Source organism: Scyliorhinus canicula, chromosome 17 (assembly GCF_902713615.1).
Source record: "Scyliorhinus canicula chromosome 17, sScyCan1.1, whole genome shotgun sequence".
Taxonomy (NCBI): Eukaryota; Metazoa; Chordata; class Chondrichthyes; order Carcharhiniformes; family Scyliorhinidae; genus Scyliorhinus; species Scyliorhinus canicula.
In genome coordinates this window covers 129819916-129847655 of record NC_052162.1, presented here as the reverse complement: position 1 = coordinate 129847655, position 27740 = coordinate 129819916, and the positions used below count along the sequence as shown (strand labels likewise).

The window sequence follows — 27740 nt, the reverse complement described above, 5'->3', positions numbered from 1 at the left end:
TTATAAGACGCATCCATCGTTACCTGAGGCGGAGGCCAGGAATTGTTCCGAGCGAGACAGGGACAGCAGGGGTCTCGTGTGCCCCCGGCAGTGACGCGCGCAGCTCGCCCTGGAGTCCTGCACGTGCCACACTCGTAGAATGTTGTCGTCCGACCCCGATGCCAGGAACTCCTCGCCATGCAACCACTGCAGGCATCGGACGGGCACCTTCAGGTCCTCGCACTCCGCAGCCAAGGCTCCTGGGAATGACAGACGAGAGGAGAGCGTGAGAACGGGTCAGGGACAGTGACAGAGGCGGGCTGTCCAGGCCAGAGAGCAGATCTTCATCCTCTTCCTGAACAATATCAACGCCACGCACCCGATATATCAGTGTCTTTCAATAGCGTGCCTCCTATCCCGGAATCCCACCATTAACAGCTTTCCCTCAATCTCATCATCTCCCGCTATCTCTGAATGCCAACATCTTTCCATATTGCTCAATCCTACCTTCAACCACTATTCCTCCATACCGCTAGCTCCCTCTATCCCTCAATCCCATCTTCACCCCCAATCCTTCAATCCCACCAACTCTCCATATCCCTCAATCCCACTTATTCCCACATCCCTCAATTCCACTTTATTCCCACATCACTCAATCCCACCTTATTCCCAGAACCCTCAATCTCACTTTCATTCCATATCTCTCCCCCCCCCCCCCCCCCCCCCCCACATGTATCCCTCAATTCCACTGACCTCCTTGTTGGGTCCCTCGATCCCATCACCCTTGGGGATCACCCTTCTCGACATCTCCTTCAAAACTGCTCTCATCTCCCTGACCCTCACCTCCATCAGTAAGGGCCCAGGTCCCAGAGGGTGAAAGGTCAGTGTCTGACTGCCCCCCCCACCCCCATCCCAAACCGAATCCCTATCGACGGAGACCACCTTCGACCCTGCCACCCAGTCCCGAGTATGACCCCGGCCGCCAGGTTGGTGCGCAGAGCCTCCCTGAGACGCACCTGTTTCAAGGTGGAAGATCTTCGGCTGGTTGCTGTGGTAACCGACCGCCATCAGCGCACCACTTTGGGTGACGGACACGCAGAGAGCAGGAGAGGGGTCCTTCGGACTGTACTCTCCACAGCGCTGCCCCAGGTTACCTGACCAGATCCGAACCTGCAGAAACACATCAATCTATTGGTGCTGCATTGATCGTTCCCAAACCCCTGCCCCTTTCACCCTGTGCCACCACCGCCTCCCCTCATCCTGTCCCTAGCTGCCCACCCGCGGGACCACTCTTTTAAAAAAAATTTAGAGTACTCAGTTACGTTTTCCAATTAAGGGGCAATTTAGCGTGGCCGATCCACCTAACCTGCACATCTTTGGGTTGTGGGGGTGAGACCCACGCGGACACGGGGAGAATGTGCAAACTCCACACGGACAGTGACCCAGGGGCCGGGATTCGAACCCGGGTCCTCAGCGCCGTAGGCAGCAATGCTAACCACTGTGCCCTCCACAGCCCCACTCTGCCCCCATATGTAGAAACATAGAACATAGGAGCAGGAGGCCATTCGGCCCTTCGAGACCACTCCACCATTTCATTATGATCATGACATATCATCCAACTCAGTAGCTTAATCCCGCTTTCCCCTCCATATCCTTTGATCACGCAGCTACAGCAGGCGGTAAAGAAGGATAATGGTGTGCTGACCTTCATCGCGAGAGGATTAGAGTACAGGAGCAGGGATGTGTTGCTGCAATTACACAGGGCCTGGACGAGGCCACACCTGGAGTATTGTGAGCAGTTTGGGTCTCCATATCGGAGGAAGGATGTTCTTGCTCTCGAGGGAGTGCAGCGAAGATTTACCAGACTGATTCCTGGGGTAGCGGCCTAAATGCTATATCGAACAGCTTCTTGAAAACAATATTTTGGCCTCAGCTATCTCCTGTGGTAATGAATTCCCAGGCTCACCACTCTCTGGGTGAAGAAACGTCTCCTCATCTATGTCCTAAATGGTCTACCCCGTATACTCAGACTGTGACCCCCCGGTTCTGGACGCCCCCACCATCGGGAACATCCTTCCTGCATCTACCCTGTCCAATCCTGTTAAAATTGGGTAGGTTTCGAGGAGACTCCCCCCTCATTCCGCTGAATTCCAGCGAATGCAATCCGAATCGACTCAATCTGTCCCCGTACATCAGTCCCGCTACCCCAGGAATCAGTCTGGTCAACCTTCGCTGCACTCCCTCCAGAGCAAGAACATCCTTCCTCAGAGAAGGAGATCAACACTGCATCTTATATTCCAGGTGTGGCCTCGTCGAGGCCCAGGATAATTGCAGCAAGACATCCCTGCTCCTGTACTCAAAACCTCTCACTGTGAAGGGCAGCAAACCATTTGCCTTCTTTACCCCCTGCTGTAACTGCTTAACTCCAGTGACTGATATACGAGGGCACCCAGGACTCGTTGTACATTCCCCTCTCTCAATCGGCAGCCATTCAGATGATAATCTGTGTGGTGAATGTGATTCACACTATATATAGTTGCCAATATCACTCCATGTATATATGTTCGTTATCTACCCATTGTAAGTGCAGTTGCACTATCCGACCACCAGGGGGAGCCGCTCTGGGAGTACGCGAGAGTTTGTACTGGGCTCCTCCCTTGGCTCCGCCCAGGACTCCTCCCCCTGGGGCCGATGTATAAAGATCAGTGCCTTAGAGCCAGCCTGCCATTTCACCAGAAGTTCAACGACGAATAGGTTGGCTCTATTGTAAGTGTATTAAAGCCTCTGTTCAGATCCAACTACATGTGTTCGCTGAATTGATGGTTTCATCAATCTGCCTTCCCGTTTTTTTGATACCAAATTGGTAAATTTGCATTTATACTGCATCCGCCATTGGTTTGCCCACTCAATCAATTGTCGAAATCACGCTGAAGGATCTCTGCAGCCTCCTCACAGCCCAGGCTCGTGTCACACACCTTCCATTTGCTCCATCACAGAAAACGAGACAGTGTTACACTGACTGACTGACTCCTGCTCTGCCAACGCCTCCATTTTAAAATCCTCCTCCTCGCTTTCAAATCCCTCTGATGCCCCCCCCCCCCCCCACCCCCTCCTCCAGCGCCTGCCTCTCTCCTCCAGCCCCCACAACCCTCCAAGATCTCCGCACTTCTCCAATTCCGGCCTCTCCCTCCTCCCCCACCTCCGATTTTCATCACTCCGCCATTGGCGGCTGTGCCTTCAGCTGCCTGGGCTTGAGCTCTGCAATTCCTTCCCTCAATCCCTCTTCCTCATCCTTGGAGATGCTCCTTACTGCAGCTCTCCAGGGCCTTGGAGAGACCACACCTGGTACTTGCAGAAATTGACAGAGCAGGAGGCCATTCGGCCCAACGAGTCTGCACTTGCCCTTGTGGAAAGGGCACCCTACTTCAGCCCACACCTCCACCCGATCCCCGTGACCCCCACCTAACCTTTTTGGTCACTCAGGGCAATTCAGCCTGGCCAATCCACCTAACCTGTACATCTTTGGAGTTGTGGGAGGAAACCGGAGCACCCGGAGGAAACCCACGCAAACACGGGGAGAACGTGCAGATTCCGCACAGACAGTGACCCAAGCCGGGAATCGAACCTGGAACCCTGGCGCTGTGAAGCAACCACTGTGTTACCGCAAGTGCTAACCACTGTGCTACCGTGCCGGCCCCTGGTGTACTGTGCGGAATTTTGGCCTCTCTATCTAAGAACGGATATACACAGCGAGTGGTTGGAGTCTGGAATGCACTGTCTGGGAGTGCGGTGAGGGCAGGTGCAATCGAGGAGTCCGAGAGGGCGATGGACGATTATCTGAACAGAGACAATCTGCATTGGGGGGGGGGGGGGGGGTGATGATGGGGGAAAAGGCAGGGGGTGGGCACTATGTCACGATGCTCATTTGGAGAGACGGTGCTGACACGATGGGCCGAATGGCCTCCTTCAACCCCGTGGCCATTCTGTGATTCTGAGAACGTATCCTCTGAGGAATTTAGAAGAACGAGAGGCCAGCTCGTCGAAACGTACAAAAACGGTGGGGGGGGGGGCACAGACTCAGGATGAGACGGCGGCCATTTTGGGACTGAGCTGAGGGGACATTTCTTGACTCGGAGGATGGTGAGGCTTTGAAATTCTCCACCCCAGGATGGCGGTGGGTGCTCCATCGCTGCAAACACATTTAAGACCAGACTTGTGGTGTCTCAGAGAATCACAGGCGATGGGAAGCGGGCGGGAGGGGGAGTGGGGTGAAAGCTCACAATCAGCCACAATCGTATGGAATGATGGGGCAGGCTCGAGGGGCCAAATTGGGCACTGTTTCTTGTGTTCCGAGGCAGCGGCGATTGCTGGAAGGGGGTGTGGTGGACGAGGAGGCCGGGTGTCTGTCTCTTCCCCCCCCGTCTCCCCTGACAGCTCTCATACCTGGTGGTCTTCCCCGGTGCTGAGCAAGTACTTCCCTCCGGCGAGGTATCGCAGATCGGTGACGGGGCCCCGGTGGGCCTGGTAGCTGCCGGCCGCCGATCCGGAGGTGGCCGACCAGTGGCGCACGTCTCCCAGCAGCGAGGCCGAGGCGAGGTAGTCTCCGGACGGGGCGTAGGCCACAGCCCGCACGGAGGCCCGGTGTCCGTGCAGCACCTGCAGGGAGGGAGACAGACGGAGACAAACAACCGGGAGAGACAAGGGTGTCAAGATCGGAAGGGGAGAAAAAGCATTGACCCCTCTCTTCCCCCGCCACACAGTCCCCTCTCCCCCACAATCGCTTGGGCTCACTCCCTCACCCCCTCCCTCAAATTTAAGATATTCGCCCCTTCCCGACTATTGACCTCCCCGTCCCACCACCCCAACTCCCCCTCCAACTGTCAAAACTCATCCCCTCGCCCGGTTTAACCGCCTCTCCCCTTCCTCTCACGCTGCTAACTGCCCCCCTCACAGGTAACAGCACCATACCCGCCCTCCCCTGCTCCTCTCACCAGTAACTCCCCCCCCCCCCCCCACCCCCATTTCCCCCCTCTATCCGTAACCCATCCTCACACAGACGTCCCACTGTCTTGCTGGTACTCCCTGTACACCCACCTCCCAAACATCTCCTCCCTGCCCCTCCCCACCTGGGGTCTCTACTTCGCCACATACTGCTCCGATTCCCCCTCCTCCCTCCCACAGCGGGTACCCACCCCCTTTCCCATCTCCCCCCCCCTTTCCCATCTCCCCCCTTCCCATCTCCCCCCCCCTTTCCCATCTCCTCCCCCCCCTTTCCCATCTCCCCCCCCATCCCATCTCCCCCCACCCCCCTTTCCCATCCCCCCCCCCCCCCCCCCCCCCCCCTCTCCTCGAGCCCCTTGCTGGTTAACTCACCATCACCACGCTAGCCGTCACCCAGTTCCAGATTCGGACCGTGCGGTCCCAGCTCCCGGCGGCCAGCAGCTGCCCCTCGGGGTGAAAGGTCACACAGCCGAGGGGGTGGGGATTGACCAGAGCCACGTTGAGCTTCCCCGGGGTCACCGCCCAGACCTGCGAACGAGACGAGAGGTGGGCGCAAACAGAGAGGTGGATAAGCCAGAGACTTTTCCCCCAGGGCGGAAATGGCTGTCACGAGGCGGACATCATTTTAAGGTGATTGGAGGAAGGGTATAGGGGAGATGTCAGAGGTCGGTTCTTTACACAGAGAGTGGCGGGTGCGTGGAATGTACTGAAAAATGGAAATGAAAATCGCTTATCGTCACGAGTAGGCGTCAATGAAGTTACTGTGAAAAGCCCCTAGTCGCCACATTCCGGCGCCTGTTCGGGGAGGCCGGTACGGGAATTGAACCGTGCTGCTGGCCTGCTTTAAAAGCCAGCGATTTAGCCCAGTGTGCTAAACCAGCCAGCGGAGGTGGTGGAGTCAGAGTCATTGGGGACATTTAATCGACTCTTGGACAGGCGCATGGACAGCAGTAAATTGAAGGGGTGTAGCTTAGGTGGATCTTCGATTAGGATAAATGGTCGGCACAACAACGTGGGCTGAAGGGCCTGTACTGTGCTGTACTGTTCCATGTTGTATGTTCTAAATTAAGAGGTTAGGTTAAAAGGGTTGCGAACAGGTTCCCGTGGCGAATTTGAGTTCAAACGCCACCTTGGGGGTTGAGCAGACGTCAGCGTCAGTGAACGTGAGCACTGAATGGTCACAGCACTCAAGGAGGCCATTCAGCCCCGGGAATTCCCCCAAGGGAATAAGATGATAGCTGACCTGGTTGTGGTCTCAATGAATCAGCACTCTATTCCCCTGAAGTATAAATTGTTGAGAGAGTTTGTCATTCTTGTGTTTGTCCCAAGAACGGTAATATACCTGTCTGTGTAAGAATAGCACAAAAGGCTTCCGTTCCATTAAAAAAATTGCGGCCTTAGCAAAGCTGTTCGGGACAGCCACAACACCGGCAACTTCCTCGGCCAGTGACGTGACAGCCCGGGAATCAACAATTAAAAAAGAAGTCATTTATCGAGCTGTGGTGTTAATTGGATGGATTCCAAGCTGAGCATCGTTGGGAATCGGAGAATTGGAACCGGAATCGTATCCGATGTGGGTTTGAACGTGCTGCAGAGATGAGGTGAGCATGGGGAGGAAAGTGCCAAGGTCACCGGGAACGTGCACAAACACAGAGAGGGGACCTACCTTCAACGCTCGATCCCAAGAACACGTGGCCAGATGTTTACCGTCAGGGCTCAGTGCGCATCCTGTTATCCTGTCAGCGTGACCGTCAATCAGCAGCAGCCTGCGGTAAACAGAGAGAGAGAGCGGGAGGGGGAGAAAGTAAGAAAGAGTCCGGAGACGACAGGTGCACATTTACTCTGTATCTGTCCCCATGCTGTACCTGTCCTGGGAGTGTTTGATGGTGACAGTGTAGAGGGAGCTTTACTCTGTTTCTAACCCCGTGCTGTACCTGTCCTGGGAGTGTTTGATGGGGACAGTGTGGAGGGAGCTTTACTCTGTATCTAACCCCGTGCTGTACCTGTCCTGGGAGTGTTTGATGGTGACAGTGTAGAGGGAGCTTTACTCTGTATCTAACCCCGTGCTGTACCTGTCCTGGGAGTGTTTGATGGGGACAGTGTGGAGGGAGCTTTACTCTGTATCTAACCCCGTGCTGTACCTGTCCTGGGAGTGTTTGATGGGGACAGTGTAGAGGGAGCTTTACTCTGTATCTAACCCCGTGCTGTACCTGTCCTGGGAGTGTTTGATGGGAACAGTGCAGAGGGAGCTTTACTCTGTATCTAACCCCGTGCTGTACCTGTCTTGGGAGTGTTTGATGGGGAGTGTAGAGGGAGCTTTACTCTGTATCTAACCCCATGCTGTACCTGTCCTGGGAGTGTTTGATGGGAACAGTGCAGAGGGAGCTTTACTCTGTATCTAACCCCGTGCTGTACCTGTCTTGGGAGTGTTTGATGGGGACAGTGCAGAGGGAGCTTTACTCTGTATCTAACCCCGTGCTGTACCTGTCCTGGGAGTGTTTGATGGGGGCAGTGTAGAGGGAGCTTTACTCTGTATCTAACCCCGTGCTGTACCTGTCCTGGGAGTGTTTGATGGGGACAGTGCAGAGGGAGCTTTACTCTGTATCTAACCCCGTGCTGTACCTGTCCTGGGAGTGTTTGATGGGGACAGTGCAGAGGGAGCTTTACTCTGTATCTAACCCCGTGCTGTACCTGTCCTGGGAGTGTTTGATGGGGACAGTGTAGAGGGAGCTTTACTCTGTATCTAACCCCGTGCTGTACCTGTCCTGGGTGTGTTTGATGGGGACAGTGTAGAGGGAGCTTTACTCTGTATCTAACCCCGTGCTGTACCTGTCCTGGGAGTGTTTGATGGGGACAGTGTAGAGGGAGCTTTACTCTGTATCTAACCCCGTGCTGTACCTGTCCTGGGTGTGTTTGATGGGGACAGTGTAGAGGGAGCTTTACTCTGTATCTAACCCCGTGCTGTACCTGTCCTGGGAGTGTTTGATGGGGACAGTGTAGAGGGAGCTTTACTCTGTATCTAACCCCGTGCTGTACCTGTCCTGGGAATGTTTGATGGGGGCAGTGCAGAGGGAGCTTTACTCTGTATCTAACCCCGTGCTGTACCTGTCCTGGGAGTGTTTGATGGGGACAGTGTAGAGGGAGCTTTACTCTGTATCTAACCCCGTGCTGTACCTGTCCTGGGAGTGTTTGATGGGGAAGTGTATAGAGGGAGCTTTACTCTGTATCTAACCCCATTCTGTACCTGTCCTGGGAGTGTTTGATGGGGACAAGGTAGAGGGAGCTTTACTCTGTATCTAACCCCGTGCTGTCCCTGTCCTGGGAGTGTTTGATGGGGACAGTGTAGAGGGAGCTTTACTCTGTATCTAACCCCGTGCTGTACCTGTCCTGGGAGTGTTTGATGGGGACAGTGTGGAGGGAGCTTTACTCTGTATCTAACCCCGTGCTGTACCTGTCTTGGGAGTGTTTGATGGGGACAGTGTAGAGGGAGCTTTACTCTGTATCTAACCCCGTGCTGTACCTGTCCTGGGAGTGTTTGATGGGGACAGTGTAGAGGGAGCTTTACTCTGTATCTAACCCCGTGCTGTACCTGTCCTGGGAGTGTTTGATGGGGAGTGTATAGAGGGAGCTTTACTCTGTATCTAACCCCATGCTGTACCTGTCCTGGGAGTGTTTGATGGGGACAAGGTAGAGGGAGCTTTACTCTGTATCTAACCCCATTCTGTACCTGTCCTGGGAGTGTTTGATGGGGACAAGGTAGAGGGAGCTTTACTCTGTATCTAACCCGTGCTGTCCCTGTCCTGGGAGTGTTTGATGGGGACAGTGTAGAGGGAGCTTTACTCTGTATCTAACCCCGTGCTGTACCTGTCCTGGGAGTGTTTGATGGGGACAGTGTAGAGGGAGCTTTACTCTGTATCTAACCTCGTGCTGTACCTGTCCTGGGAGTGTTTGATGGGGGCAGTGTAGAGGGAGCTTTACTCTGTATCTAACCCCGTGCTGCACCTGTCCTGGGAGTGTTTGATGGGGACAGTGTAGAGGGAGCTTTACTCTGTATCTAACCCCGTGCTGTACCTGTCCTGGGAATGTTTGATGGGGGCAGTGGAGAGGGAGCTTTACTCTGTATCTAACCCCGTGCTGTACCTGTCCTGTGAGTGTTTGATGGGGACAGTGTAGAGGGAGCTTTACTCTGTATCTAACCCCGTGCTATACCTGTCCTGGGAGTGTTTGATGGGGACAGTGGAGAGGGAGCTTTACTCTGTATCTTACCCCGTGCTGTACCTGTCCTGGGAGTGTTTGATGGGGACAGTGTAGAGGGAGCTTTACTCTGTATCTAACCCCGTGCTGTACCTGTCCTGGGAGTGTTTGATGGGGACAGTGTAGAGGGAGCTTTACTCTGTATCTAACCCCGTGCTGTACCTGTCCTGGGAGTGTTTGATGGGGTCAGTGTAGAGGGAGCTTTACTCTGTATCTAACCCCATGCTGTCCCTGTCCTGGGAGTGTTTGATGGGGACAGTGTAGAGGGAGCTTTACTCTGTATCTAACCCCGTGCTGTCCCTGTCCTGGGAGCGTTTGATGGGGACAGTGTAGAGGGAGCTTTACTCTGTATCTAACCCCGTGCTGTATCTGTCCTGGGAGTGTTTGATGGGGACAGTGTAGAGGGAGCTTTACTCTGTATCTAACCCCGTGCTGTACCTGTCCTGGGAGTGTTTGATGGGGACAGTGTAGAGGGAGCTTTACTCTGTATCTAACCCCGTGCTGTACCTGTCCTGGGAGTGTTTGATGAGGACAGTGTAGAGGAAGCTTTACTCTGTAGCTAACCCCGTGCTGTACCTGTCCTGGGAGTGTTTGATGGGGACAGTGTAGAGGGAGCTTTACTCTGTATCTAACCCCGTGCTGTACCTGTCCTGGGAGTGTTTGATGGGGACAGTGTAGAGGGAGCTTTACTCTGTATCTAACCCCGTGCTGTACCTGTCCTGGGAGTGTTTGATGGGGACAAGGTAGAGGGAGCTTTACTCTGTATCTAACCCCGTGCTGTCCCTGTCCTGGGAGTGTTTGATGGGGACAGTGTAGAGGGAGCTTTACTCTGTATCTAACCCCGTGCTGTACCTGTCCTGGGAGTGTTTGATGGGGACAGTGTAGAGGGAGCTTTACTCTGTATCTAACCTCGTGCTGTACCTGTCCTGGGAGTGTTTGATGGGGGCAGTGTAGAGGGAGCTTTACTCTGTATCTAACCCCGTGCTGTACCTGTCCTGGGAATGTTTGATGGGGGCAGTGGAGAGGGAGCTTTACTCTGTATCTAACCCCGTGCTGTACCTGTCCTGTGAGTGTTTGATGGGGACAGTGTAGAGGGAGCTTTACTCTGTATCTAACCCCGTGCTATACCTCTCCTGGGAGTGTTTGATGGGGACAGTGGAGAGGGAGCTTTACTCTGTATCTTACCCCATGCTGTACCTGTCCTGGGAGTGTTTGATGGGGACAGTGTAGAGGGAGCTTTACTCTGTATCTAACCCCGTGCTGTACCTGTCCTGGGAGTGTTTGATGGGGACAGTGTAGAGGGAGCTTTACTCTGTATCTAACCCCGTGCTGTACCTGTCCTGGGAGTGTTTGATGGGGACAGTGGAGAGGGAGCTTTACTCTGTATCTTACCCCGTGCTGTACCTGTCCTGGGAGTGTTTGATGGGGACAGTGTAGAGGGAGCTTTACTCTGTATCTAACCCCGTGCTGTACCTGTCCTGGGAGTGTTTGATGGGGACAGTGTAGAGGGAGCTTTACTCTGTATCTAACCCCGTGCTGTACCTGTCCTGGGAGTGTTTGATGGGGACAGTGTAGAGGGAGCTTTACTCTGTATCTAACCCCGTGCTGTACCTGTCCTGGGAGTGTTTGATGGGGACAGTGTAGAGGGAGCTTTACTCTGTATCTTACCCCGTGCTGTACCTGTCCTGGGAGTGTTTGATGGGGACAGTGTAGAGGGAGCTTTACTCTGTATCTAACCCCGTGCTGTACCTGTCCTGGGAGTGTTTGATGGGGACAGTGTAGAGGGAGCTTTACTCTGTATCTAACCCCGGGCTGTACCTGTGCTGGGAGTGTTTGATGGGGACAGTGTAGAGGGAGCTTTACTCTGTATCTAACCCCGTGCTGTACCTGTCCTGGGAGCGTTTGATGGGGACAGTGTAGAGGGAGCTTTACTCTGTATCTAACCCCGTGCTGTATCTGTCCTGGGAGTGTTTGATGGGGACAGTGTAGAGGGAGCTTTACTCTGTATCTAACCCCGTGCTGTACCTGTCCTGGGAGTGTTTGATGAGGACAGTGTAGAGGGAGCTTTACTCTGTATCTAACCCCGTGCTGTACCTGTCCTGGGAGTGTTTGATGGGGACAGTGTAGAGGGAGCTTTACTCTGTATCTAACCCTGTGCTGTACCTGTCCTGGGAGTGTTTGATGGGGACAGTGTAGAGGAAGCTTTACTCTGTAGCTAACCCCGTGCTGTACCTGTCCTGGGAGTGTTTGATGGGGACAGTGTAGAGGGAGCTTTACTCTGTATCTAACCCCGTGCTGTACCTGTCCTGGGAGTGTTTGATGGGGACAGTGTAGAGGGAGCTTTACTCTGTATCTAACCCCGTGCTGTACCTGTCCTGGGAGTGTTTGATGGGGAGTGTATAGAGGGAGCTTTACTCTGTATCTAACCCCATTCTGTACCTGTCCTGGGAGTGTTTGATGGGGACAAGGTAGAGGGAGCTTTACTCTGTATCTAACCCCATTCTGTACCTGTCCTGGGAGTGTTTGATGGGGACAAGGTAGAGGGAGCTTTACTCTGTATCTAACCCCGTGCTGTCCCTGTCCTGGGAGTGTTTGATGGGGACAGTGTAGAGGGAGCTTTACTCTGTATCTAACCCCGTGCTGTACCTGTCCTGGGAGTGTTTGATGGGGACAGTGTAGAGGGAGCTTTACTCTGTATCTAACCTCGTGCTGTACCTGTCCTGGGAGTGTTTGATGGGGGCAGTGTAGAGGGAGCTTTACTCTGTATCTAACCCCGTGCTGTACCTGTCCTGGGAATGTTTGATGGGGGCAGTGGAGAGGGAGCTTTACTCTGTATCTAACCCCGTGCTGTACCTGTCCTGTGAGTGTTTGATGGGGACAGTGTAGAGGGAGCTTTACTTTGTATCTAACCCCGTGCTATACCTCTCCTGGGAGTGTTTGATGGGGACAGTGGAGAGGGAGCTTTACTCTGTATCTTACCCCATGCTGTACCTGTCCTGGGAGTGTTTGATGGGGACAGTGTAGAGGGAGCTTTACTCTGTATCTAACCCCGTGCTGTACCTGTCCTGGGAGTGTTTGATGGGGACAGTGTAGAGGGAGCTTTACTCTGTATCTAACCCCGTGCTGTACCTGTCCTGGGAGTGTTTGATGGGGACAGTGGAGAGGGAGCTTTACTCTGTATCTTACCCCGTGCTGTACCTGTCCTGGGAGTGTTTGATGGGGACAGTGTAGAGGGAGCTTTACTCTGTATCTAACCCCGTGCTGTACCTGTCCTGGGAGTGTTTGATGGGGACAGTGTAGAGGGAGCTTTACTCTGTATCTAACCCCGTGCTGTACCTGTCCTGGGAGTGTTTGATGGGGACAGTGTAGAGGGAGCTTTACTCTGTATCTAACCCCGTGCTGTACCTGTCCTGGGAGTGTTTGATGGGGACAGTGTAGAGGGAGCTTTACTCTGTATCTTACCCCGTGCTGTACCTGTCCTGGGAGTGTTTGATGGGGACAGTGTAGAGGGAGCTTTACTCTGTATCTAACCCCGTGCTGTACCTGTCCTGGGAGTGTTTGATGGGGACAGTGTAGAGGGAGCTTTACTCTGTATCTAACCCCGGGCTGTACCTGTGCTGGGAGTGTTTGATGGGGACAGTGTAGAGGGAGCTTTACTCTGTATCTAACCCCGTGCTGTACCTGTCCTGTGAGTGTTTGATGGGGACAGTGTAGAGGGAGCTTTACTCTGTATCTAACCCCGTGCTGTACCTGTCCTGGGAGTGTTTGATGGGGACAGTGTAGAGGGAGCTTTACTCTGTATCTAACCCCGTGCTGTACCTGTCCTGGGAGTGTTTGATGGGGTCAGTGTAGAGGGAGCTTTACTCTGTATCTAACCCCATGCTGTCCCTGTCCTGGGAGTGTTTGATGGGGGACAGTGTAGAGGGAGCTTTACTCTGTATCTAACCCCGTGCTGTCCCTGTCCTGGGAGCGTTTGATGGGGACAGTGTAGAGGGAGCTTTACTCTGTACCTAACCCCGTGCTGTATCTGTCCTGGGAGTGTTTGATGGGGACAGTGTAGAGGGAGCTTTACTCTGTATCTAACCCCGTGCTGTACCTGTCCTGGGAGTGTTTGATGAGGACAGTGTAGAGGGAGCTTTACTCTGTATCTAACCCCGTGCTGTACCTGTCCTGGGAGTGTTTGATGGGGGACAGTGTAGAGGGAGCTTTACTCTGTATCTAACCCTGTGCTGTACCTGTCCTGGGAGTGTTTGATGGGGACAGTGTAGAGGAAGCTTTACTCTGTAGCTAACCCCGTGCTGTACCTGTCCTGGGAGTGTTTGATGGGGACAGTGTAGAGGGAGCTTTACTCTGTATCTAACCCCGTGCTGTACCTGTCCTGGGAGTGTTTGATGGGGACAGTGTAGAGGGAGCTTTACTCTGTATCTAACCCCGTGCCGTACCTGTCCTGGGAGTGTTTGATGGTGACAGTGTAGAGGGAGCTTTCCTCTGTATCTAACCCTGTGCTGTACCTGTCCTGGGAGTGTTTGATGGGGACAGTGTAGAGGGAGCTTTACTCTGTATCTAACCCCGTGCTGTCCCTGTCCTGGGAATGTTTGATGGGGACAGTGTCGAGGGAGCTTTACTCTGTATCTAACCCCGTGCTGTACCTGTCCTGCGAGTGTTTGATGGGGACAGTGGAGAGGCAGCTTTACTCTGTATCTAACCCCGTGCTGTACCTGTCCTGGGAGTGTTTGATGGGACAGTGTAGAGGGAGCTTTACTCTGTATCTAACCCTGTGCTGTACCTGCCCTGGGAGTGTTTGATGGGGACAGTGTAGAGGGAGCTTTACTCTGTATCTAACCCCGTGCTGTACCTGTCCTGGGAGTGTTTGATGGGGACAGTGTAGAGGGAGGTTTACTCTGTATCTAACCCCGTGCTGTCCCTGTCCTGGGAGTGTTTGATGGGGACAGTGTAGAGGGAGCTTTACTCTGTATCTAACCCCGTGCTGTACCTGTCCTGGGAGTGTTTGATGGGGACAGTGTAGAGGGAGCTTTACTATGTATCTAACCCCGTGCTGTACCTGTCCTGGGAGTGTTTGATGGGGACAGTGTGGTGGGAGCTTTACTCTGTAATTAAGCCCGAATGTACATAAGAATATAAAAAGTAATGGCAGGAATAAGCCATTCAACGGCCTGCTCCATCATTAAATATCCTGGCTGTTACATGACTTCAATTCCACTTCTCCCTGTCCCCTGCCCAATGACCCTCGCCTCTCTTGGCGGTACGAGAATCTGTCTGACTTGGGCCTGGAATGTGGTGAGTGTACGTGGCCTCCACCACCCTCTCGGGAGATGTTTCCAAAGCCTAACGACAGTCTGAGAGAAGCAAGTCCTCTTCACCTCTGCTGCAAATGGCTCCTTTTCCTGAGATTGTGTCCCCTCGCTTCAGATTCCCCCCCATGCAAGAACGTAGAACATACAGTGCCGAAGGAGGCCATTCGGCCCATCGAGTCTGTACTTAAGCCCTCACTTCCACCCTATCCCCGTAACCCCCTCACCTTTTTGGTCACTAAGGGCAATTTATCATGGCCAATCCACCTATCCTGCACGTCTTTGGACTGTGGGAGGAAACCGGAGCACCCGGAGGAAACCCACGCAGACACGGGGAGAACGTGCAGACTCCGCACAGACAGTGACCCAGCAGGGAATCGAACCTGGGACCCTGGCGCTGTGCAGCCACAGTGCTATCCACTTGTGCTACCGTGCTGCCCAAAGGGCAAGCAGCTCTCAGCATCCAACTCCTCAAAGCCCCTCAGAGTGGAGGCTTGGTCCCATGACCCTGGGACTCAAGAGACCAGAGCGAAACCCACACGGGCACGCTAGGCATCTCGTGGGCCCCTCCTCCCAAAGTCACTTGCGTATCTCCTCGCCCCCCCCCCCCTCTCGCCCATGCCCCCACCCCTCGCCGTTTTACCTGCAGCCGTCCGCGAGGCTCCACGCCTCGATCTTGCCGTCGAAGGATGTGACGCAAAGTGCGCTCTCGCCCAGGAACGTGCAGCCCGAGATCCCATCGCAGCTGCTCGCCAGCGACCTCAGTTCCTGGATGGAGGGGGGTGGGTGGAGGGTGAGAAAACCCACATTGAAGCAAATCCATCTCTGCACGTCGCCAGTCCCCATCCACCCCCACAACCCCCACCAGCGTCCGTCCCCCCCCCACCCGTGCCGCCCCCCCCCTCCCTCCACCCCCCCCCCCCCCCCTCCCTCCACCCCCCCCCCCCCCCCCCCCCACCCCCCCCCACCCATGCCCCCCACCCCCCGGCCCGGACTGCCCACTGAGCTAAGGGCTCAATGTGAGAATACCCTGTCCAGTATGGTTAATAATAATAATGATCTTTATTGTCACAAGTAGGCTGACATTAACTCTGCAATGAAGTTACTGTGAGAATCCCCCAGTCGCCACATTCCGGCGCCTGTCCGGGTCACAGAGGGAGAATTCAGAATGTCCAAATCACCCAACAGCACGTCTTTCGGGACTTGTGGGGGGAAACCGGAGCACCCGGAGGAAACCCACGCAGACACGGGGAGAACGTGCAGACTCCGCACAGACAGTGACCCAAGCCAGGAATCGAACCTGGGACCCTGGAGCTGTGAAGCAACAGTGCTAACCACTGTGCTACCGTGCCGCCCAAGTGCGCAGCAAGGTCCGACTAACAGCAGTGAGGCAATGGCTGCGTCTTGTTGTTTTTTTCTTTCTCGCATCGGTTGAGGGGGGAATCCCGCGCCCAGGGTGCTGGAGAGAACTCCTCCAGCCGTCAAAGTATCGGCCATCAGGCCTTACACATCAACCCAGTTCTGTTACATTTCTGCTTTGTCACGACGCTTGGTTGGGGAGGGGATATGGTGTGCGAGGGGGGGGGGGGGGGGAGGGGATATGGTGTGCGGGGGGGGAGGGGATATGGTGTGCGGGGGGGGGGGATATGGTGTGCGGGGGGGGGGGGGGGGGCAGGTGTACCCTTCCGACTGCTGGTGGCAGGAAGAGGTTAATCGGTTTGAGCTAAAGTCTATCACAATGCTACTGATTTCGCCTCTACTGTGCAGATTGTACACTGCGGAAACAGGCCATTCCGCCTGCTAACACTCCGCGTGGGTCTGCTGCAGCTCCCCATCATCGACACCCATCCTTATCTTCCTTTCTCCCTCATTTATTTATCCAGCTTCACCTTAAATATATCTGCATCGTTCAGCTCAATGTTCATGAACAAACTCAACACTAAACCCACCACCTCTACTGTGGCGGTCTGCATCACTGTAGATACACAAGGGGTTAATACAAATACACGTAGATTAGCTGGACACTAGAGGGAGCACCAGAGACATGACACACAGACACTCAACCAATAGGTCAGTAAGATAGGACACGGCCAATGGGCATTCACGATACACACAGAGGTGACACTACCACAGGGGGGCATTACACCAACCCATATATAAAGGACACAACACACATGATCTTCCTCTTTCCAGTGGAGACAGTCAGTGAGTACAGACACAGGGTTGATTGAACATCACACCCACCACGTGGATTGTAGCAGACTGGTTTGTCAGTCTGAATAGCTATAGAAGGATTAACAGGAGAGGCGAATCAGAGTAGGAGAATTGTAAATAGTTCAATAAACGTGTTGAAGTTATCTCCACGTCTGAACCTTCCTTTGTCAAGTGCACCACAAGGAAGCCGCTTATTCTACACCTAGAGCATAACAAGACATCTACCATCCAGAAGATGTGCAGATGCCGGCGTTGGACTGGGCTGGGCTCAGTAAGAAGTCTTACAGCACCAGGTTAAAGTCCAACAGGTTTGTTTCAAATCACTAGCTTTCGGAACTCACTCACCTGAGGAAGGAGCTGCGCTCCGAAAGCTAGTGATATGAAACAAACCTGTTGGACTTTAACCTGGACTTGCAAGACTTCTTACTGTGACCATCCAGAAGGACAAGGGGGCAGCAGGGACACGGGGAACTCCACCACCTGCAAGTTCCCCCTCCGAGCCCCACACTCACCATCCTGACTGGGAAATATATCGGCCGTTCCTTCACTGTCGCTGGGTCACAATCCTGGCCCTCCCTCCCTGACAGCACTGTGGGTGTTACCCACACCACACAGGGACTGCAGCCGGTTCAAGATGGCGGCTCACCCACCACCTTCTCAAGGGGCAATTAGGGACGGGCAGTAAAAATGCAAGGAGTAGCCATCTGTACCCATGGTCCATGAAAGAGTACAAATTAAAAATAGTGAATTCCTTACCCACAGAGGAGTGAGATTATGGAACTCGCAACCAAAGGCAGCGGTTGAACAGAATGGATGGCTTAGAGGTATCCACACTGGGCTGGTAATCAGGAGGCCCAAGCTAACGTTCTGGGGAACCACACATTCTAATCCCACCTTGGCTGCTGATGGAAGGTTGCTGCAGTCTATATCCCAATGTTACTGTATTAACAAAGGTGACTGAAATGCATATAACCCACACCGACTATTCTATAATAACCCACACCGACTATTCTATAATAACCCACACTGACTATTCTATGATAACCCACACTGACTATTCTATGATAACCCACACTGACTATTCTATAATAACCCACACTGACTATTCTATAATAACCCACACTGACTATTCTATAATAACCCACACTGACTATTCTATAATAACCCACACTGACTATTCTATAATAACCCACACTGACTATTCTATAATAACCCACACTGACTATTCTATAATAACCCACACTGACTATTCTATAATAACCCACACTGACTATTCTATAATAACCCACACTGACTATTCTATAATAACCCACACTGACTATTCTATAATAACCCACACTGACTATTCTATAATAACCCACACTGACTATTCTATAATAACCCACACTGACTATTCTATAATAACCCACACTGACTATTCTATAATAACCCACACTGACTATTCTATAATAACCCACACTGACTATTCTATAATAACCCACACTGACTATTCTATAATAACCCACACTGACTATTCTATAATAACCCACACTGACTATTCTATAATAACCCACACTGACTATTCTATAATAACCCACACTGACTATTCTATAATAACCCCACACTGACTATTCTATAATAACCCACAATGACTATTCTATAATAACCCACACTGACTATTCTATAATAACCCACACTGACTATTCTATAATAACCCACACTGACTATTCTATAATAACCCACACTGACTATTCTATAATAACCCACACTGACTATTCTATAATAACCCACACTGACTATTCTATAATAACCCACACTGACTATTCTATAATAACCCACACTGACTATTCTATAATAACCCACACTGACTATTCTATAATAACCCACACTGACTATTCTATAATAACCCACACTGACTATTCTATAATAACCCACACTGACTATTCTATAATAACCCACACTGACTATTCTATAATATCCCACAGTGACTATTCTGTAATATCCCACACTGACTATTCTGTAATATCCCACACTGACTATTCTGTAATATCCCACAGTGACTATTCTATAATATCCCACAGTGACTGTTCTATAATATCCCACAGTGAATATTCTATAGTGTCCCAGTGACTATTCTATAATAACCCACACTGACTATTCTATAATATCCCAGTGACTATTCTATAATATCCCACAGTGACTATTCTGTAATATCCCACAGTGACTATTCTGTAATATACCACAGTGACTATTCTATAATAACCCACACTGACTATTCTGTAATATCCCACAGTGACTATTCTATAATAACCCACACTGACTATTCTGTAATATCCCACAGTGACTATTCTATAATAACCCACAGTGACTATTCTATAATAACCCACACTGACTATTCTATAATATCCCAGTGACTATTCTATAATATCCCACAGTGACTATTCTATAATATCCCACACTGACTATTCTATAATATCCCACACTGACTATTCTATAATAACCCACACTGACTATTCTATAACAACCCACACTGACTATTCTGTAATAACCCACACTGACTATTCTATAATATCCCAGTGACTATTCTATAATATCCCACAGTGACTATTCTGTAATATCCCACAGTGACTATTCTGTAATATCCCACAGTGACTATTCTGTAATATCCCACAGTGACTATTCTATAATATCCCACACTGAGTATTCTGCAATATCCCACAGTGACTATTCTATAATAACCCACACTGACTATTCTGTAATAACCCACAGTGACTATTCTATAATAACCCACACTGACTATTCTATAATATCCCACAGTGACTATTCTATAATATCCCACACTGACTATTCTATAATAACCCACACTGACTATTCTATAATAACCCACACTGACTATTCTATAATAACCCACACTGACTATTCTATAATAACCCACACTGACTATTCTATAATAACCCACACTGACTATTCTATAATAACCCACACTGACTATTCTATAATAACCCACACTGACTATTCTATAATAACCCACACTGACTATTCTATAATAACCCACACTGACTATTCTATAATAACCCACACTGACTATTCTATAATAACCCACACTGACTATTCTATAATAACCCACAGTGACTATTCTGTAATATCCCACAGTGACTATTCTATAATAACCCACACTGACTATTCTATAATAACCCACACTGACTATTCTATAATAACCCACACTGACTATTCTATAATAACCCACACTGACTATTCTATAATAACCCACACTGACTATTCTATAATAACCCACACTGACTATTCTATAATAACCCACACTGACTATTCTATAATAACCCACACTGACTATTCTATAATAACCCACACTGACTATTCTATAATAACCCACACTGACTATTCTATAATAACCCACACTGACTATTCTATAATAACCCACACTGACTATTCTATAATAACCCACACTGACTATTCTATAATAACCCACACTGACTATTCTATAACAACCCACACTGACTATTCTATAACAACCCACACTGACTATTCTGTAACAACCCACACTGACTATTCTATAATAACCCACACTGACTATTCTATAATAACCCACACTGACTATTCTATAATAACCCACACTGACTATTCTATAATAACCCACACTGACTATTCTATAATAACCCACACTGACTATTCTATAATAACCCACACTGACTATTCTATAATAACCCACACTGACTATTCTATAACAACCCACACTGACTATTCTGTAATAACCCACACTGACTATTCTATAATAACCCACACTGACTATTCTATAATAACCCACACTGACTATTCTATAATAACCCACACTGACTATTCTATAATAACCCACACTGACTATTCTATAATAACCCACACTGACTATTCTATAATAACCCACACTGACTATTCTATAATAACCCACACTGACTATTCTGTAATATCCCACACTGACTATTCTATAATATCCCACAGTGACTATTCTATAATAACCCACACTGACTATTCTATAATAACCCACACTGACTATTCTATAATATCCCACAGTGACTATTCTATAATATCCTACAGTGACTATTCTATAATAACCCACAGTGACTATTCTGTAATATCCTATTGCACTATTCTTTATTTCCGAATGTTACTGTTGCCCCTTGAATGGAGTAGACGTATCCGACCATTTCAGAGCAGTGGGCAGTTAAGGGTCAGCCATATTACTGTGCGGGGGTTCTGGAGTCACATGTATGCCTGACCGGGGAACGACAGCAGAATACCCGTCCCTATAAATTTAGAGTACCCAATTATATTGTTCCCCAATTGAGGGGCAATTTAGCGTGGCCAATCCACCTACGCTGCACATCTTTGGGTTGTGGGGGTGAGACCCACGCAGACACGGGGAGAATGAGCAAACTCCACACAGACAGTGACATGGGGCCGGGATCGAACCTGGGACCTTGGTGCCTTGAGGCAACAACTCTAACCACTGCGCCACCGTGCTGCCCTTGACATGAATGATCCGGGTGAGTTTTTCTTCTACAACAATCGGTACTTGTCATGATTGCCATCAATGAGTCTCGCTTTGTAAAATTCTAGGTTTTCTTAATTGAATTGAAATTCCTTCAGCTGCCGTGGTGGGAATTGAACCCATGTCGCGCCCATCCAAGTGTTAGCCTGGCCCTCTGGATTGTCATAGAATCCCTACAGTGCAGAAGGAGGCCATAGACTCTCCGAAAGATCGCTCTTCAGTCTCCCACCACCTCACCCTGTCGCCCGTAACCCCACAACAACACATCCACAACATGTGCCAGGCTCAGCCTGATACAATTTAAGGTTGTTCACCGGGCTCACATGACAGTGGCCGGATGAGCAGATTCTTTGGGTGGAAGACAGGTGTGCAAAATGTGTGGGAGGACCAGCGAACCATGTCCACATGTTCTGGGCATGTCCGAAGCTTAGGGGATTTTGGCAGGGGTTTGCAGATGTCATGTCCATGGTGTTAAACACAAGGGTGGCGCTGAGTCCAGAGGTGGCGATTTTCGGGGTGTTGGAAGACCCGGGAATCCAGGAGGAGAAAGAGGCAGATGTTCTGGCCTTTGCTTCCCTGGTAGCCCGGAGACGGATACTATTAGCTTGGAGGGACTCAAAGCCCCCGAAGTCGGAGACCTGGCTATCGGACATGGCTAGCTTTCCCTGTTTGGAGAAAATCAAGTTCGCCTTGAGAGGGTCAATGTTAGGGTTCACCCGGAGGTGGCAACCGTTCGTCGACTTCTTTGCGGGAAATTAATCGTCAGCAGAAGGGTTAGTTTAGCTTAGAGTAGGGGGTTAATAAAGGTGGGACCTGTAAGGGAGGGAGATGGCTTTTGCACTATCTTTATAGTTTCATGCACATTGTTTATTGTTATAATAGTAAAAAATACCTCAATAAAATGTTTATTTAAAAAAAAGATTGTGGCGTTAACTCCACTTTCCTGCCTGGCAGCAACCCCCCCCCTCCCCACAAACCCTCTCTAACTCGGGCCTTGAATATATTCGGTGACCCGCAGCCTCCGATGCTTCTCTGGGGGGAGAGGGTTCCACAGACTGACCTCCCTCTGAGAGAAGAAATTCCTCCTCATCCCCGTCTTCAATGGGAGACCCCCCTCATTTTTAAATGTGCCCCCCCCCATTCTAGATTCCCCCAGGAGGGGCGAAATAACCATTCACACATCCCCTCTGCCCTTTTTGATCTCATCGCAAGTGTTGCCCCCAGGGCTCTCTGAAGTTGCCTGGGGAGGGGGTTCTAGAGACCTACCTGTCCACTCTCCAGGTCCAGAACGTGCACGATACCCTCGCCGGTGCCCACGACTGCCAGCCGGCCCGAGGGCGAGATGCTGACGCAGAGCGGGAGTGTTGGGGTCGTCATCAATTTGCTGAGAGAGAAAGTGGGAGAGGAGAGGGAGTGAGGGAGAACGGAGAGAAGGGTTGGGGAAGGAAGGAACAAAGGAGGGCAGGTCAGCAAGTGAAGACAAAATGATAGAGTCATACCGCCCTTCGGCCCATCGTATCGGCGCTGGTCAAAAACAACCACCTAACTGTTCTGATCCCAGTTTCCTGCACTTGGCACATAGCCTTGTGTGCCAATTTAGATTGTGTGCACATCTAAATATTTCTTAAATGTTATGAGAGTTCCAGACTCCCACCACCCTGAAAAGGTTATCCCTCACATTCCCTCCAAACCCCCTGCCCCTTCCCTTAAATCCATGCCTCCTGGCCGTTGATCCCTTCACCGAGGGGAAAGGTTTCTTCCTGTCTACTCTATCTACGTCCCTCATACTTTTATACATCTCAGCCACGTTCCCCCCTCGCTCTCCTCTGCTCCGAGCAAAGATATCTCGGAATCTTTCTCCCCACCGTTATTCCTGGCAGATCAGCCGTGGCTCAGCCTGGCCCAGGTTCCGGAAGGCCTTTCAAGAGTATTGGGCGGGGCACGGACGGCAGGTTTGGCTGACAATTGCTCCAAAAACGAAAGGCGGTTTCTCCCTCTCTGCTGCATTGCACTCGAGGCCGGTCAGTGAAGGCTCACAAGGCCGATTCCCGGGATGAAGGGGGTTTGTCCGATGAGGAAAGGTTGGGCCGGTCGGGGCCTGTACCCATCGGAGTTTAGAAAGAGCCAGAGGAGATCTTATTGGCACGGATCAGATTCTGAGGGGGGGTTTAACAGGGTGGATGCTGAGAGGATGTTTCCCCCTCGTTTGTGACGTTTAAGGGGCATCCTGACAAATACATGAATAGGATGGGAATAGAGGGATACAGACCACCAAAGTGTAGAAGATTTAAGTTTAGACGGGCAGCATGGTTGGCGCAGGCTTGGAGGGCCGAAGGGCCTGTTCCTGTGCTGTACTTTCTTTTGTTCTTTGTTGTTCTCGTTGGGGGAATCTAGAACTGGGTGAGGGAGTCTCAGTTTGAAAGTGAGGGGGGTCTCCCATTGAAGATGGGGATGAGGAAGAATTTCTTCTCTCAGAGGGAGGTCAGTCTGTGGAATCCTCTCCCCCAGAGAAGCAGCGGAGGCTGCGGGTCACCGAATATATTCAAGGCCCGAGTTAGAGAGAGTTCTGATCGATGAGGCAGTCGGGGGGTTATTGAGGAGGACAGGCAGCAAAGTGGAGTTGAGCGTATGGCTTAGGGGAGGGCGCTGGACGGGAATGCGGGGTTGTGAGCAGCATGGTGTTGCAGTGGTTAGCACTGCTGCCTCCGTCGCTGAGGACCTGGGTTTGAATCCGAAGTCACTGTTCGTGTGGACTTCGCACGTTCTCGCCGTGTCTGCGTGGGTCTCACCCCCACAACCCAAAGGCTAGCTGGATTGGCCTTAATAAAAAAATAATTGGGTACTCTAAATTTTACAACGAAAAAAAGGTTACAAAGAGATCAGTCGTGATCTTATCGAATGCCGGAGCAGGTTAAAGGGGCTGAGTGGCCGATACTCCTTTCTCCTAATCCTTGTGTTCACTCTACTCAATCCATTATGATTTGGAACACCCCCATTATATATCCCCTCGCCCTCCTCTTCTTGAAGGGGAACCACCCCAACTTCCCCACTCTCGCCTGAGGACCCTTCTGTTTTTTTAAAACAAATTTAGAGAAACAGTTATTGTTTTTTTCCAATTAAGGGGCAATTTAACGTGGCCAATCCACCTACCTTGCACACCTTTGGGTTGTGGGGGCGAAACCCACGCAGACACGGGGAGAATGTGCAAACTCCACACGGACAGTGACCCAGGGCCGGGATTCGAACCCGGGTCCTCAGCGCCGCAGTCCCAGTGCTAAGCACTGCGCCACCACGCTGCCCTGTCCGAGGGCCCTTCTAGTTCATCATCCTCCGCACCCTACCCAAGGCCCCCCAAAATATTTCCTGAAGTGTTGCACTCAGAATTGAGGGCAGGACTCCCGCTGAGGCCTCCCCTAAAACCCCTCCTCCACTCTAACTAGTCGCCACCCCCCCCCCCCCCCCCCTACAACCCCAGACACCCCGGGCCTACCCCACCCCCAACACCCTGCCTCCGGGCCTACCCCCCCACCCCCACCCCCAACACCCTGCCTCCGGGCCTACCCCCCCCACCCCACCCCCAACACCCTGCCTCCGGGCCTACCCCCCCCACCCCACCCCCAACACCCTGCCTCCGGGCCTACCCCCCCCACCCCACCCCCAACACCCTGCCTCCGGGCCTACCCCCCCCACCCCACCCCCAACACCCTGCCTCCGGGCCTACCCCCCCCACCCCACCCCCAACACCCTGCCTCCGGGCCTACCCCCCCCACCCCACCCCCAACACCCTGCCTCCGGGCCTACCCCCCACCCCACCCCCAACACCCTGCCTCCGGGCCTACCCCCCCACCCCACCCCCAACACCCTGCCTCCGGGCCTACCCCCCCCACCCCACCCCCAACACCCTGCCTCCGGGCCTACCCCCCCCACTCCACCCCCAACACCCTGCCTCCGGGCCTACCCCCCCACCCCACCCCCAACACCCTGCCTCCGGGCCTACCCCCCCACCCCACCCCCAACACCCTGCCTCCCTCCTGCCCCCCCTCCACACCCTCCCACCACAGCCCAATCTAGGAGCACCGACAAGGAAAAGAAAAGCAGAAAGCCGTTCACCCCTCAGTCCTCGCCAAAGCCTGTGGCTTATTGGTCCACTGGACGAGGCGGAATCCTTCTGGCGCCTTCTCGGGCAGGGGGCGGCCACCATCGGCCAGCAGCCTCCGGGCCTGTGCGCAGACCGGCGAGGAGTCCGACTGGTTCAGCGCCTGCTGCCAGAACAGGATAGGGTCCCGGGAAAGGACAGGCAAGTTGGTGGTGATGAAGTCCCGGTAAGGGCCGATCTCCGGGAGGAGCAGCTGGCTCACGGTGCCGCTGGAGGTTGCAGTGTCTGGAAGACAAGAGAGATTTTTTCTTTTTTTTTTAAAAACAAGTTGCTGGGCAACCTGTGCACGAAAAATGGCGTCAACGTCCACGGCATTTGCCAACAAAGTTCAGCACCAAGCGTCTGCCCACAAAGTAACACAGGGTGGCACGGTGGCTCAGTGGTTAGCACTGCTGCCTCACAGCACCAGGAACCAGGTTCGATTCCGGCCTTGGGTGACTGTGCGGAGTTTGCACTTTCTCCCCGTGTCTGCGTGGGTTTCCTCCGGGTGCTCCAGTTTCCTCCCACAGTCCAATCAGTGCAGGTTAGGTGGGTCGGCCGTGATAAATTGCCCCTAAGTGTCCAATGATGTGCAGGTCAGGGGTTAGGGCAGGGGCTGGGCCTAGGTGGGGAGCTCTTTCAGAGGGTCGGTGCAGACGCGATGGGCCGAACGGCCTCCTTCTGCACTGCAGGGATTCTATGATTCACTCCCCCCTCCTATCCCTGTGACCCCATAACCCCATCTAACCTTTGAACAATTTAGTCAACCACTGGATACTAAGGGCCAATTTAGTATGGCCAATCCACCTAACCTGCACGTCTTCGGAATGTGGGAGGAAACCGGAGCACCCGGAGGAAACCCACGCAGACACGGGGAGAACGTGCTGACTCCGCACAGACAGTGACCCAAACCGGGAATTGAACCCGGGTCCCTGGCGCGGTGAGGCAGCAGTGCTAAGCACTGTGCCACCCTGCCGCCCCCAGAGTTTTACAGCACAGAAAGAGGCCCTTCAGCCCATCGCACCGGTGCCAGCCACCAAGCACCTACCTGTTCCGATTCCATTTTCCAGGACTTGGTCCGGAAGCCTTGACTGGCATGGCGTTCCCAGCGCTCATCCAAATGCTTCTCACAATGGGCTGATCTTCCACCTCAGGCCCATTTTCTCACCCTATCCCCCCTCCATACCCCTCAATATCTTTTCTCACCTCAAAATCAATCGAGCTCCGTATTGATTGAGCACCCACGGCCCTCTGCAGTGGAGAATTCCCAAGATTCTCCAGCCTCCGTCTGAGGCAATGTCTCCTCACCTCAGTCCTAAATGGCCTGCGCTTTATTCTTTTTTTTAAAATTTAGAGTACCGAATTCATTTTTTTCCCCCTCAATTGTTATGGGCCAGAGTTTAGAGAACCCCAAAGTGTATCATGGAGTTCACCTGACCCACAGTTTTTACTAGATTGTGGTATGGGGAGCTGTAGCCACTGTAGCCACCTAAAATGGACACTGAACTAAACAAAATGGAGAATCGCTAAGACTGCAGGGAAAAACAGTTTAGCCAAGGCAGCAGCCTGCAAACACTCATTAGCATTTTGCAAGCAGCAAAACTAGTTTCTGGCCAGGTGGAAGATCTCAAACCAAAGGTGATAATGGCAGAACGCTTTACATACTAATGAGGCAGTCCAGATCTAGGCACACACAATGGCAACATTTGGGTTTGAATAAGATACTTTGAGTGGATGTCCAGACAGAGCGGCACCAGAAGTATCCACTATAGAAACCGCCCCTGCCATCAAGAGAGACCCTCACATTGGAGGAATTCATAAGATATCGATTGGGAGCGATCCAATCGATACCTGAAGGTAAAGCCCGCCCAGGAAAAGGCAAGGACATTGGGGACCCCTATAAATATAGACCCCCACACATGGTCCTGTCTGTTGTTTCGTGCTCCGGCTTTGACCAAGAACTCCAACCTGTATCCTGACTCCAGCCGTTGAGCACCAGCCGCCGAACCGTAAGTGCCAATACGACGCTCGCTACGCGAACCAAGCCCGCTAGACCCCCAGTGACCAGCACGCTTTCTGAAGGTTGCAGACCAAGACCGGGACGAAGGCCTCGCTCCCTGACCTTGCCTGTTCCTGTTTAGTTAAGTATTCTGATTGCTTAGTTTAGTCATAGCTTAGTCCCTTAGCGTGTGCATGCGTATTTATTATAATTGTATAATAAATATTGATCGTTTGGAACTTACTAATCGGTGTATCGTTTTATTACTTTGAACCTGACCTTGGAATATTTGTGAGGTGTCTATACGGCATCTGGCGACTCCTG

General features: G+C 51.8%; 1 protein-coding gene across 1 annotated transcript; it reads right to left on the bottom strand.

Moving 5' to 3' along the window:
- On the bottom strand, positions 1–25665 carry LOC119951626 (telomerase protein component 1-like). Its single transcript, XM_038774807.1, has 8 exons — positions 25393–25665; positions 22549–22666; positions 15190–15314; positions 6647–6746; positions 5353–5508; positions 4423–4635; positions 996–1149; positions 1–239 (listed from the first exon to the last, which is right to left on the bottom strand). The coding sequence occupies exons 2-8, from the start codon at positions 22657–22659 to the stop codon at positions 1–3; spliced, it is 1098 nt and encodes a 365-aa protein (XP_038630735.1). The 5' UTR covers positions 22660–22666; positions 25393–25665.
- Positions 25666–27740: the final 2075 nt, after the last annotated feature.

What these genes read in the sequence shown, in the direction of transcription:
- LOC119951626 (XM_038774807.1), bottom strand. Translation starts at nt 22,659, where the DNA reads ATGACGACCCCAACACTCCCGCTCTGCGTCAGCATCTCGCCCTCGGGC. An exon ending in AGCCTCGCGGACGGCTGCAG is followed by an intron (nt 6,747 to 15,189) that starts GTAAAACGGCGA and finishes TGTTTACCGCAG; the next exon opens with GCTGCTGCTGATTGACGGTC. An exon ending in TGACGGCTAGCGTGGTGATG is followed by an intron (nt 4,636 to 5,352) that starts GTGAGTTAACCA and finishes CCCTCCCTGCAG; the next exon opens with GTGCTGCACGGACACCGGGC.